The sequence below is a fragment of the Lutjanus erythropterus genome, chromosome 24, assembly GCF_056507025.1.
Source record: "Lutjanus erythropterus isolate fLutEry1 chromosome 24, fLutEry1.hap2, whole genome shotgun sequence".
Classification (NCBI taxonomy): Eukaryota; Metazoa; Chordata; class Actinopteri; order Lutjaniformes; family Lutjanidae; genus Lutjanus; species Lutjanus erythropterus.
The window spans coordinates 14,535,301-14,549,345 of record NC_139340.1 but is presented as its reverse complement, the minus strand read 5'-3'; the positions used below and the strand labels follow the sequence as shown (position 1 = coordinate 14,549,345).

The 14,045-nt window shown below is 41.1% G+C and overlaps 1 protein-coding gene across 2 annotated transcripts in view; it reads right to left on the bottom strand.

Annotated features, from left to right (window-relative positions):
* LOC146304823 (FERM and PDZ domain-containing protein 4-like) overlaps positions 1-12,921 on the bottom strand; it is a 77,832-nt gene extending 64,911 nt beyond the window's left edge. The window contains exon 1 of one of the 2 annotated variants that reach the window (XM_084713833.1): positions 12,680-12,921. In XM_084713833.1, the coding sequence (XP_084569959.1) occupies positions 12,680-12,684 (5 nt within the window). In that variant the 5' untranslated portion in view covers positions 12,685-12,921. Of the gene's footprint in view, positions 1-5,211; positions 5,506-12,679 lie in introns of those variants that run through there. The other variant, XM_084713831.1, reaches the window with a different exon arrangement.
* Between the last annotated feature and the right edge of the window lie 1,124 nt (positions 12,922-14,045).

Below are 14,045 nucleotides of genomic sequence, written 5' to 3'. Positions count from 1 at the left end.
AAGTGGCATATGTTGCTTTAAATCTCGCCGTTTCCTATGGTAGACTCGCAGAGATGAGCGTGATAACTCTGTTGAATGTAAACGCTCTTAAAGCGGCGGCGCGGCTGCCATATCTGCATTTAGTCATTAAAGGATTGTGGCTTTGCACATTAGCTCGTCTAACATTTATGAAAGATCTCTGACTGTTTGGAAACAGGCGACGGATTTGCGCCGCAAATCCCCACTTAGTGCAACACGCGGTTACACGTCTGGTCCACACGTCCAGACACACACACACACAAACCCATCCACTAACTATGGACATTGTGTGTGTGTGTGTGGGGGGGGGGGGGGTAAGTGGTATTCCCAGTGAGATTATCATCATCTGCCTCCATTAGCTCCTGCATGGACAACAATGGGGCTAAATAAATACAAAGCTCTGACAACAACACGCAGACGTCCTGCTGAGACCACATCAATACCTGCCAGTGTAGGTAATCAAAAACACTCTGGGGTTTCAGCTGCTAATGTGATATTGATGGTTTTGGCTCATTGGTCAATGATGTGTTCAGTTTTTCTGGTGACAGGGTGTCTTGTGAAAAGTCCATCATTTGCAGGAAACATCCACACATTACAGTGTTGTGCCTGACGGTAACTTGCTTTATTTCTGACTATTTGCCACAAACATTTCCTGATTGTGCTGCTTCGTAACAAAAGCTTTCAGATCACAAAATATCAGGGGACTTTTATTAACATTTTACAGCTGCTTCACTCAAGATGATGCAAATCCTGCCATGCTGGGCTGAGACACTTCGTTAAACGAAGGCAGCACATGTATGAAAAAGGACCATGCGAGAGCAAGCATCTTCTGATTTGTGCTCATAGTGAAAACATGTCAAATTAATAGATACAGAGAGATAAAAAACAAAGGGGTGATGCTAGACTGTGCAACAATGGCAGTCATAGGAATTTTAAAGATATTGTTGTCACAGAAAGATTCAGTCCAGCACTCTGCAGCACCCTGCCAGCGCCTTTCTTCCAGAAAAAAAACACTATGTGGCCAAAAGTGACATACAAAGACGCCTTGACAACAGAAGCCCCTGTAAGCGGTCCGCAAAAGAAAAACAACAAATTAGCACCAACACAAACTAAGGGGAATTTTAACATGTATGGCCTTTTAAAAGTTCATGACTGACTCTTTTTTTAAACAAGCATCTAATACCTTGACTTTGGGAAGTTGTCAGCAATTTATAAATCCACGCAGCCACAGAGGCAGCCACAGACTATGCCTGCAAACAGCAGCAGGTAGTTTGCTAGACATTTTCTATCAGATCAAAGCTACAGTGGAAGCTGACACCCCATTTCTGTTGGCGGATTTGCAACCTTGTCGTGTACCTTTCAGGAAGCTGCAATGAGTAAAACTGCAAAAATATTGGAATAATAAAACCTTGCTATTGTGTGTGTTTTGTACATTTCCTTCCAGAAATGTTGGATCTATGAATTCTGAATTGGAAGGGCTGAGCAGTGATGGTTACAGTTGTGTTTTTCATGATGCATTCCAAATCTTTCTGTTTGCTTTCTGCAGCCAGCAGGAATTTACATGAATTTCCATGTGACAGGCAGAAGACGAAGAGGAAGGGGAGGAGGAAGAGGACTAGACTTTGAGCACCTGCCAGCAAACTAATCGGACTATGACCGATTTGGCCTCAAGGCCCTTCCAGCCCGGCCCGACCAATCTGAGCACAAACATCCTACAGTGCGGCGGGGCACAGAGGTGGAGCGACAGCAGATTATAATCAAAGGAAGAGCACTTTCATTAGACACACAACTTCCCTGCACTTTTTCGGAGAGTGAGGGAATTGAATTTGGTCTCTTAACAAAGAAAAACAGCTACTGTGTCTACAGGAGACCACTGAATTTCATCACATTCATGTTTCACTAAAATTTTAGTTTGTTTTCCTTCAATAAATCATACTGGATTAAAAAAGGAAAAAGGAGATCCCCCAAGGGATTTTTTGGGGATGTAGGTGCACTTTGAATATCAGATGAATAATCACAGTCAAGACACAAACTCTTGTCTCTCATTTCCTGTGATTATCTCTGACATAAACCTTTAGAGAAACATGGATTAGAGGCTCAATTTAGTATTGCCCTTACATAGAATCTAGTGACTTTTTTGTGAATAAATGTCCTTAATTTGCTATTTAGCTGAAATCTTGATTGCTGGTTTGGGACCATTAAAAATACAGCCTCCTCCTTTTGCTGAAGTGTGGCACAATATCAAGTATTAAAATCTTTGGAAACATCGTCCTCGAAGCCCGTTAGAGGTTTTTAAAAATATATATACTAATAAATAATTTATATAATTTATGTATAATGGTGTACATTTGGTTTATGTTATGTACTTATTTCATATGATCTTATTTACTGTAACAGAACAACAGATTTTAGTTTTGCAGTGAGCCTTCTGTAGCACAACGGGAATGAGAAAAGCAGCACAGCAGGTTCACATGATTTCACTTGCATCGCAATGTGTGTCACTCATTCTGCAGCTGCTGAGTCAACATTCAAATATTTGGAATATCAGTGGTTTGAAAACCAGGAACAGCAGGTGGAGAGATTGAAAAAATAAATAAATAAATCAGTCCACGCCTGGCTGTCTGTCTGTCTGACTGACACAGCGGAGCAGAGTCTGAATCTGAATCAAATTTCATTTGTCTGCTTTCTGGGCCACATGTTTCCTGGCCAACGACCTATCACCTCATTGCTGTAATCCTTCGACAATGATGCTGCGATCTGGCGCTTCCTCAATCTCACAGTTCACTGCTGACCAGCCGCTGCACGGGCTTTTGTTTAGGTAGAGCAAAAAAAAAAAAAAGGAGAAATAAGAGCAAACATTTCTTTTCTACATTTCTCTCCCAGCTGCTTTAGTCAAAAAACATACAATAAAGTTGTGTGTTTTATTAAGTATTCATAATAGCCTACACCACTCCTGAAAACACACGCATCCTGTTGTTGATCAGGGCTGCTCCACAACTACTACAACTACTACAACTACACAAAAAAGCCTGCAGTCTGTTCATGTAGTCCCTGGCTGGAAATCACTAGGATGTGTTATTACAAATCTGGTTAAAAACACACATTGTTTTGCTGACAGATCATCAATCACATGATTTCAATGTGTCCACAGCTTTATATGTGGATTATCACTCCAAATGACAGTGTAAACACACGCCACCCGGCTGCTGAAGGGACGATATTAAAACAATTAAATCCTGTCCTGAGCCTCAGTTACTCAGTATGATAAGTGAAGCCAACACCTCAACCTCACAGCTTGCAATGCACATTTAGGCACGTGTTTACGTACTGAATATGCACAGTGCAGGAAGCAACATGCATGCAAATATATGTGTAAATGAATTTTGAATTTTGAAATTTATGAGACAGAGCCACACACACACATGCAGCCACATTTCCCTGCAGCCAGCGAGCTAAACCCCCTCAATCCATGATGTAATCTCTAAGTGTGTTCAGTAATTACAAGGTCCTGGTTTCCTCTGCTGCTTGGAGCCACCTCAGCCTTACGTAACAGACAACTCACGTGCCGTCAATTCAGTGAGCAAGATTACAATATGGCTGCTTTAAAGCCTGCAGTAAGACAGTCCGGCATTAAGTCCATCAGCTTGCTCAGATCAACTACAACGATAGAGAAGAGATGATGAAGAAAAAAAGAGATGACAAAAGACCTGAAGGGTTTCATTAGCAACAATGCTAACAGTCAGTCAGTCAGGTGGAAGATGTGTTTAGCACATCACTTTATTTAATGTATTGCAGATGATCGCTGAGGAAAGTGACAATATGTGAGAGTATTCCATTCAGCCTAATTTGGTCGGGGATGCAAAATCATACCGTAGAGACATACATATAATATACATCCATAATGATGTAAATTATGCTTGTGAGAGTCGTTTTCTCACCTCATGCATTGTTTTTGCTTTTATAACCAGTGGTAGAAAGTAAGTAAATTTACTCAGTACAGTCCAGTACAGTACAGTACTGAAGTATTTCCATTTCATGCGACTTTGCACCTCTACAAGTCAGAGGGAAGTACAGCACTTTTTATTCTACTATGTCACTATAACAGCTACTTTTCAGCTTAAGATTTAATCAAGATTCTGGTTAAAATTATGATCCATTTATCAAATATGACGCATTACTATTTAACTATCCAACAGTATAAGAAGTAAATAAAATTAGCTCCACCTGACCAAAGCCAAGAATGGTCAATGTAGTTTTTTTTCATCTGCATGTGCAGATGTGCAGAAGACAGCATGCAGGCGTCTTTTTGTTTTGCATCGCTGTCCATATGCACCTGTGGATCTACAGGTGTGCAGAAGTTTTGCTCTTTGTAATCAAGCTAACAAAGCTTGTTTTCTTGAGATAACAGCAGCCACTCTTGGTGTCTGTAAAAAACACATGGTACTGCTTACATATTAATACGTCAAAAATAATGATCAAGTAATGTTATAATTAGTTATTCCTCATAATGTGCCAATACATATATTTTTTCTTTGCAATACTTGAATAATTGTTCTTAAATACAATTTCTTTAACTTGTAATGGAGTGTTTTTGATGTGTTATTGCTACTTTCACATATTTAAAGTAACATACGTCTTCCATAACTAATTGTATTGACATACTGATTCAGTCACATTTCAGTTTTTTGTCGAGGACTTTGCATCAACTTCTCTAAAACATTTAATTGCTTTTGGTTTATGACTCAATATTCAGCTCTGAATAAAGTGACTTCATTAGACACAAAGCAGAGCTTAGGAACAATAAAGCTGCATACACATAATCCACAAAACACATAATCCATGTATGCTACAAAAACAGCAATAAGGCAAGGCATCAAAAGATCAGTCACCAACAAAAGCCGTGAAACAGCACAACTGCATTCACAAAGAATCTGTGAAACTGAGCAAGAGGCCCATGACTGGCCCAAACAACCAGCAGCAACCTCCATGTAAACCTCCCAAGGAGCTTAATCAACAAAGCTCTCACTAAAAAGCTTTAACACTCTGATTAGGACGTGCTGAAAGAAGTGGCAAGGGGTGAAAATGTGTCTTCAATGCAAAGAAATTCTACTTTGCAAAAGAATCCAAAATGGAGATGACATGCGCTCTTCAGCAAGTAAACAACAAGAAGTGTCAGGGGACACCAGAACTTACTGGAAAGCGGTTAACATCCCCAATTCGTCATCGTCGTCGCACGGCTCCATCCCGTCAGCCGGACCGGACAGATGAAGGAATGAACGGGTGGAGAGAGTGGGATGGACGTCCCGGCCCCACCACCACCAAAAGGTTCAGAGCGTCGGAGAAAGAGCTCCTGTCCCGCTCCCCGGGTCCAACTCCTCCACTAAAAAATCCACCTCTGAATCTCTTTAAAAAAAGAAAAAAGAAAAATCCCCAAACTCAATTTTCTATGTGTGTGTGTTTGTGTGCATATGTGTATGTCTGAGTGTGTCCCTGTTTTTCTTTTTTTTTTTTCATTCCTAGCTTGGTGCCAAATGTTCCAGCTTAGCACCGCTGTGCAGCACCGCTGGTGATGGATTTAGCCGGGGCATCTGGGCCAGCGGGGATAAACTCCATTCACACACACACACACACACACACACATGCACACACATAAATGCACACAGACACTGGCACACACACATGCAACGCGGGGGAGTGTCATGCGGTGTGAGATCGCAGGGGACAATGTTGGGAAAACCTCCCCCCACACGGCATCATCAGAGAGATGACAAGACGTGTGATATACAGTGTGTCCGGCACACTCGCACACACCCCACACACACAGCACACACACAGAGCGGGTGGATCAATGCATGAACAGATGTGTGCCAACTTTAGAGCTGCTACTAAGCACAGACATCAGCAGCTGTACTTACAGCGAGCTTGTGTGTGTGTGTGTGTGTGTGTGAGTGTGTGTGTAGCTCAGACACAAAGATGTCTGACGCGATGCCACAGGAGCGAGGAGGTGTGTGACATACGGTGGACATTTCCTCTATATATATATATGTGCCTATATGTGTGTGAATCGATGATTCGCTGTGGTTGGAGCAAACAGAGGTCAGCTGTGCCTGCGGGCATACAGCAGGCAGCCGGAGATTAACACAACAATAATGTATATACAATAAGAGGAGGACACATAACAGTGCAGTCGTCCTTGCTGACACAGTAGAGGAGATAAACAAGGACTAGTGACAATAAAATCTGATTGTGTAGTGTGAGAAAGAAAATTTATTCACATGCCATCGCGTAAACTACTTTTACCCTCCCTTTTCTCTCTGGTTCTCTCAGTGAAGAGGAGGATGAGCACAAACTAGATGAAATTACACAAACACACTGTAAAATCTATACTGTCCGGTTTGTGTGGGGGTGTGGGGCACCGGTGCTATAATGGAGGCAAACTAGGAGAGAGAATCTTCACTCCCTCTGCATTTATGTGTGGATAAACAGGAATTCAAGGGCAGAGTTTACAACAAACTTTATAAAACTCAGAGGGTAAAATGTGATCAATTAAAAAGGACAGGAGACAGGGCTTGTGCCAAGATTTTAGAAATACAGCTGCACCTGCAAACCACTATTTCTTCTATTTTTGGATTTTTTATATTCTATTTATTCATTCAACTTTTTAAGCATATTCGTGTTAATTATATTTCTCAAGAGGAAGGTCTAAATTCAGAGTATGAGTTCTTTGTGTTCAACCTCAGTACATTCTCAACTCCAACCACCCATCAAATGTCTGTACTAGATAAAGGGCAAGATTTTTATGGCACACACACACAAAATCCAGCGAGGACAGTCAAACTAGACGATTGCTGATCAAGTACGGATCAAAATTCAGCCAGAACCAACAACCGTCTAAGTTGCCGTACGTCACCCAACAGCTCCACACTCTTGTCAGTATTGCACAGGCTGTTGTTGCAAAAAACCAAGATAGGAACTGCATAATGCCACACCCAAGGCTCTCACCATGCTATATCCATCATCTCCTGCTCTGCAGAGAAAATCACTAAGGTCGGTCAACTTGACATCCGTCAATGGATCCAGTGTGTCTGCATTATTAGTTGTATGTGCTTATTGTTTCATCAGTTGTTCCAGCCTTGATAACTGTACACTGTTAAAAAGTAAGACAGCATATGGGCAACAATATCAAATCCCTGAGTCCAAATATACTGGAATCAGTTTGTGAAATAACTGTGTATGTTTTCACCTCTAGAATGTAATCTCCTTCTAGGTTGCTCATACCCACAAATTCCCAGACAAAAGACAAGAGGACATGACCTCAGATGGCTCAACAGTATCTACAGTAAACCTCGACAAAGAGAACAAAGACAGCCCCTCTGAAAAGATGCGACCAACATGAATTCAATTATAGTGGACACACTTTGCAAGAATGCAAAAGGGATAAATTTCACAGAGGTGAGGTCTTGGTGTGGAAGGTATAGTGAAGTGCACAGGCTCAGCAGCATTTTGTGCTGTGGGAGATTCTCAGTGCAATAGTTTGTCACCGGCACGATCCATTGTTTTCCTGTGGAGAGCACGAAGATGACAAACCTTGAAACAATGCTTCCTTAAGCATTGTGTGCCACACAGATTTTACAGCTGGCCTCACTGCGGTGCTCAAGGTTCAATCAATTATGCTGACCTTGCTTGTTATTTACCTCTCAATGCTCAACTGATGATGATCAGTCGAGATGACAGCTGCCCACAACATAACCTGTAAGCAACCAATGGACAACGCCCAAACACTTCTTGATCACTGGGATTTTACTTGTCTTTGTCTCTGCTTCTTCTCAACTTTGACAAGGACAAAATCATGATGGTTAGGTGACTGGGTCAGAGTATATCGAAAATGGCAGGTGCTGTGGGGTGTTCCTGGTGTGCAGTGCTTAGTACCTACCAAAAGTGGTCCAAGGAAGGACGTATGGGGCTGTGTATCGACAGACCAATCAGATTGCCCATGCTGATCCCTGTCCTCTGCAGAAAGCGCCTACAATTTGCATGCAAGTGTCAGAACTGGACCATGGAGCGATGGAAAAAGGAGGCCCGGTGTTGACAGGGTTTTGACTTGACCTTCAAATTCTCCAGATCTCGATCTGATTGAGAATCTTTGGGATGTGCTGCTAGTGTCTTGCTGTCAGATACCACAGGACACCTTCAGATGTCTTGTGAAGTCCAGGAAGTCCACATGATTGTTAATGTGGCTGATTTCGAATACTGTGGCAGTAGAAAGCCTCTGAGAGTACTGGATAACCTTGGCAAAATCAGACTGCTACAGGTCCAGAAAATTGATCACAGCCTACAAGTGAGGGGCTGCAATTGCAGGTATAGAACGCAAACTGCAGACAAGATAAACCAAGAAATACACTCAACTTCAATGAGATGCTTTGAAAGTAAAGCCAAGAAATAGTGAAATTGGCAAGATCTCTACCTCAGACTCCATTGGTATTATGTAAACTTAACAAAACGTGTCAAAATCTGATTGCACAGGATTTAGATGAGGCCTGTAGAAGAAGTTACAAAAGATCTAAAAAGACTTTTCAGACATCTGCCAGTGGGAGCAGAAAAGCAATACATCATCAAATCATCATTCCATATATTTATTTTCAAGAACCATGGCAAGTGAAATACTATATTTATTTTCAAAAATGATGTGTTGCTTTCTACAAATAAACTGATGTAAGTAGTACATGCTTTCTCCTGTCAAGATAAATAGTGAGTTTCGAAAGTTTTGAGTGATGTCAGTGAATGAAAGGAAAGTAGAGGAGGTGACATTTGCTGCATTTTCTGCTAACAGAGAAGGTTCAACAAATCACTGATCGGCTTGTTGGAGTTGTTGTTTGCCTGATTCAATAAAACATCTATGATAGCAAGCGCTGCTTTGATAACCCAGGTGATAAACAGCACCTGCAATCTCAAACACTCAACTTTATAACATCAGGCTTGCAGGTGAAAAGTGCTGCCTGTCTGATTCGCCTTCTGATTTATGACTGCATGGTCTGATGTCCTCTGCAGTCACCCTTTGAGGGTGAGTACATCATTCTTTTGACAGCTGAATTTAGCTTCTGTATATTGCAACATCAGTTTCTTTGTATTACAAAATGCAAATGGATGTTCCACAGAATTTTATAGTGACATAAAATATAGTCAAAGCCATTTCAGCTGGCTTTTGAAGATGTGGCGAGACAGTTTTTGTAGCACTATGGTAATAATTAATTATGGTAATAATTTACAATGTTCTGCATTCTAACTGGTCAAATTATAATAGTCTATTTGCAGATATAATGCTAGTCCTGCACATTCCAGCTCAGTGGAGGCCAGCTCCATTTGTTACCTCTGAGAGGCCACCTGGTACTGACTCTTGGCCAAGTAGCTATCTATAGCCATGTCTACAGGGATGTCACTGCTGATTTGTACACGCTCGTGACCCCTGTGTGTCTAAATTTATAAACAGCACAATAAAAAATTAAGGTTAGACTCAAATGTCTGCTGATACGGTTTATTTTATCAATATAAAATATCAAATATCAACCTACCAACATAGTCTTTTCCACTGCAGACCACAGGGAAAACTGCAAATAAATTCCACTTATTCCCCTCACTTATGTAGTCATGTGTTATATAAATTAATTCTACTCGAGTAGAATTGCTTTTATTTCCCTGAACATAGATAGATGTGTCAGCTTGCTCTGCCTCAAAGGTCAGGATTTAGATTTAAAGTGAGCTTAAGGTTGCTATGAAGGTGAATGTTTGGCAGTGGCAAAGGTGGATATGTAGGGAACAAATATGGGATTAAGGAAGAAGAATAAGCTCCTAAATGCCCGAGAACACACGCATACAGGTGTGCGTGCGTGTGTGTGTGTGTGCGTTTATTTGTGCACGTGTTGTGCTGGAAATGACTCCTAGCCAAACAACTGGACCTCGGTCATGCCCATCTGGACGCTTTGTAGGCTTTATGTAACCCTGTTTGTTTACTGGGAAAAGCAAGCAAAAGAGTCTCCTAAGTAAAGGCAATTTACTTTTTTAATCCACTTACTACCATGATCTCTATTTTGTGTAAAAAGGAGGGTAAAATCAGAGGAAGAAGGGAGGAACAACTTGATGATGACTCATTGTGGGAAAAAAATAAGTTGAAGGACTTTAAATTCAAGGTGGAGGGACCGTAAATAGGAAAAATAGAACGTAATCCTACTACAAAACAAAAGCAATACCCTATCATCAATTCCATAATCATGATCATTCACATCTCATTCACAGCTAAGAGTCTCATCTGGTGGATTTGATGCAGACAGCTCACACCCAAAGGTCCTTACTGTTTCATTAAAAAGACAATAAAGCTTAAGTCTCTCTTTAATTACACCCTCTTCTATCAATCATAATAAACTACGAATGAACTGACCCAGCTGCCAGCTGACCAGCACAGAAAATCTGTGCTTCACTTTTCTATATTGTTGATTGTTTGCACCAATACAGTTGCTCACCTGCCTGTGAGCTTGACAACATTTCTCCCCTTCTAATTGCTGCTTAAAGGTCAGGATTCGGTTAAAAAGACAAAATGTGCTATCTCAGATAGCGCTGCTCTAGTTTTGGATGAATCTCGCATGCATTATCCCAAAATAGCCACTGTAATTAAATGTCAAGATGTCTCATTTTGATAGGCCGTAAGTCTCAAGTCTGTATTCCACACGCATCCAGCCATGCTCACAAATTCAACTGGTGGCCCAATGACAGCCCAACGAAAGGTCAGAATTTTAAATGTGATGCATCAGACAAAACTGATTTTAGTCATCTTGGAAAAAAAGGAACATGCTTCTTTTCCTCATTATTTCACGTGTTTTCCTTGTATTGCGGCTGGACTGCTTCCAGTCTGACCAATTCCATTTCTGGCTTTGAGGAAAATATGCTTGTAATGCATCAAGAGCTGCCACATTACATTATCTAGTGTGACTTGCTCACAAAAGTCACTCTCGTATGACTTTGTAACCATGATACTGTGCAAACATAGCAATGACGTAACCGTAAACTAATTTAAAAAGGAGCCAACTGCCCCAGAGGACCGTCACATAATTCTAATCAGGTCAGAAAGGCCTTTAAAAGCTCAGCCTCCATTTCTTGTTGACATTATTGAAGCAGTGTACCAGCTCCCCAGTACTGGGACTGTTTCCGCTATAATTCATTGGATATGTTATCTCTGACCGCATTTGTGAGATAATTTACCACAGTATGTGACACATGGATATACGATTTAATCTGAAGCCATGTTTGTGCTTCCCTGTGTTCAGGAACTAGTTGTTAACTTCGCTAATATTGTGTAGGAACTTGTGCAACTTGTTTCTAAGTAGCTCTTCTGTGGGATTGGACCAGACAGGTTAGACTTTACTCCACAGGCCCATCAGTGAGCCTTGGACACCCACCAACTGTCCTTCCTTTGACCACTTCTGCTGCATACCGGGAACACCTCACAAGACCTGCTAATTTGGTGCTTTGACCAGTCATTTATCTATCTCAATTTGCCCCTTGTCAAAGTCAGGCCCTCACACTTTCCAATTTTCTCTTGTTTTGAAGAACTGCCTGACCCTGACTGACTTTTACATATCAGTGGTTTTAATGCTGCGGCTGAATGGTATTTTCAGCTGCCTGCTGCAGATAGAAAAAAGGTTGATGAGAGCATGAAGTCTGAACCAAAATGTTAAGTCGCGGGCACTAAAACCAAACCAATGAGCTGAAATCCACTAAAAGACTTTATAGAGCTCGGGGGAAATGGAGAGTCAGGTGATAATTCTCAGTGGGTCTGTCACTACACAAAACACTTTTCATATGACAAACTGTCAATGAATCCGCTCCAAAGTATGAAAAAAATACTGATTAGCGCAGCTTTAAGTTCAAGTAGTGTTTTGTAAGTTTGGTTTCAAATACACATTACAGCTTATCAAGGCTGATACCAATCAACAATCAATCTTACTTTCTGAACACACTGTTAAGATTCTTTACTGTCCACATAGCTCATTAAACCCTGAATAATCTATCAGATTTTAAAGCCTCAAATTAAAAAGTGCGCGACAAGAGTTCAAACTGTTTACCTTTATCTATCAAGGATAGAGTAGCAGTGTATACACTGTATGTGGGTTTAGGCAGCGGCCACCCTACTGACTGCACTGCAGAGCCTCACACTGACTTTAAATCCTCTCAAATTTTATGTCCAAACCACAGAGCTTGAAAGAAGTAGAAAATGCAGTTACTACAGTAAGATAAGTGGGAGGGTTCTGATCAGAGTGCCTCCACCCAACTGTGAAAAAGTCTGTCTGCCACACACTGTGCTTGCCTGAAGAGATAGAAACAACTTTCTCCAAAATTCTCCAGAAAAAACCGAACCATTTACAGACTCTGCGCAGATGAAATGAGGCACTAAGTGCACTGGAACATGGAAACGCACTTATATTTGATTATCTATGCTGTGCCATAAGTAGATAAAATTGAATAGATGGAATTATTGTGCAGAAAAGTCTGAACTAGTGCAATAAAGAATCTAAAATGAATGAATGAATCAAATAGCCAAGATATGGGAGAACAAAGCGCATCATATTGTAGTCATGGAGGATGAGATGTGAGTAAATATATCTCATCTTACCTCATGGCTCAGTGTGCCATCATGCTGCGTCTCTCTGCACGACTGTATCCTAATCCTCCGGCTGCCTGCCACCAGCAGAGCGGCAGACTCCAACAAAAACAATAACCACAACTGCAGCAAAATTACTTTACGTTTGGGTCAGCGGGGGTGAGATGAGGAATGAAACAAAATGGAGTTGTGAAGCGGTCGAGATACCAGAAAGTGGAGGAGAGAAACAAAATGAGAAGAAAGAGAAATGATGGGAGTTGGAGAAAGCTGGGAATCGAGGGCAAAAGAGTGGCGACGGGGGTCAGTCGCTCAATCTCTTTATCTGCTTGTTTTCCCTCTTGTCTTTACATCTGTAGTTCTCTGCCTCTGTGGTATGATCCTCTCCGCACTGCCTCTCTTATTTTTTCTCACCCTCCCCTCCCTCTCTACACATCTGGAGATGTGATTTGAGTTTTGTTTTGTTCATAAAAAACACAGCACAGCAAAGGCAACAACAGTAAGTCACAGAATTTATGTTCAGATTTGCTAGTTATATTATTATTTTTTGTATTATTATTCTCACGTGAGGTATCCCATCTTGTTCCAGATGGCCCAATCATCGCTAAGCTTCCCTAAATGCACCAGCCAATAGGGTTTAAGCGCACTGACCGCTGTAACCTTTTTAGACTTTAAATACAGCAGAAGAACCTTAACTGTTTCCATGCACGAGTCAGAGATGAGCACAAAAAGAAGAAAGTGCAACACAAATTCTCAAAATTTCCCATTTAATTTCATTTTTGGAGCTACGTCACAAAATAAGTAAATACAAGAAGAGAAAAGAGAAAAGTAAATTCATTTTTGTAAATATTATATGCTGTATATCCTTTATATATGTGACCCTAACCCGAGAACAAAAGTGCATTGCAAAATGTTTGCATTGTCAACAAGATTCCCATTTGCTTTTCTCCACACTTGGATGTGAAAATGTTTAGTCGAGTTGACATTTTCCATTTTACAGATGAAAACCCAGCTATTCAAGGAAAACTGAGAAAAAGAGCGAAACACATTCATATTCCTCAACTGGCTCTGATATATTCCTCAACCAAAGTTTAATCAGTCTCCGTGTAAAGATACTGAACACTCCACGGGGAGCTGAGGGTGATTTAAAGACACGGGGAGAGTGTCAGCCAGCGAGTGTGTTCAGACTTTTGTCTTTCTCTGGAAGGGTAATTATATATCTGGGCATTGTGGAGTGATGGAGAGTGGAAACAAAGAAAGGAAAGAGAAAAAGAACTGCTTGATGAACAACATGCCGGGTTTTCCCACTTGCCAGAGACTGAGATTCTCGGAAGAATTCAAGGAGAGGTGATTTATGGTCTCTATCTAAACTAATGCAGCG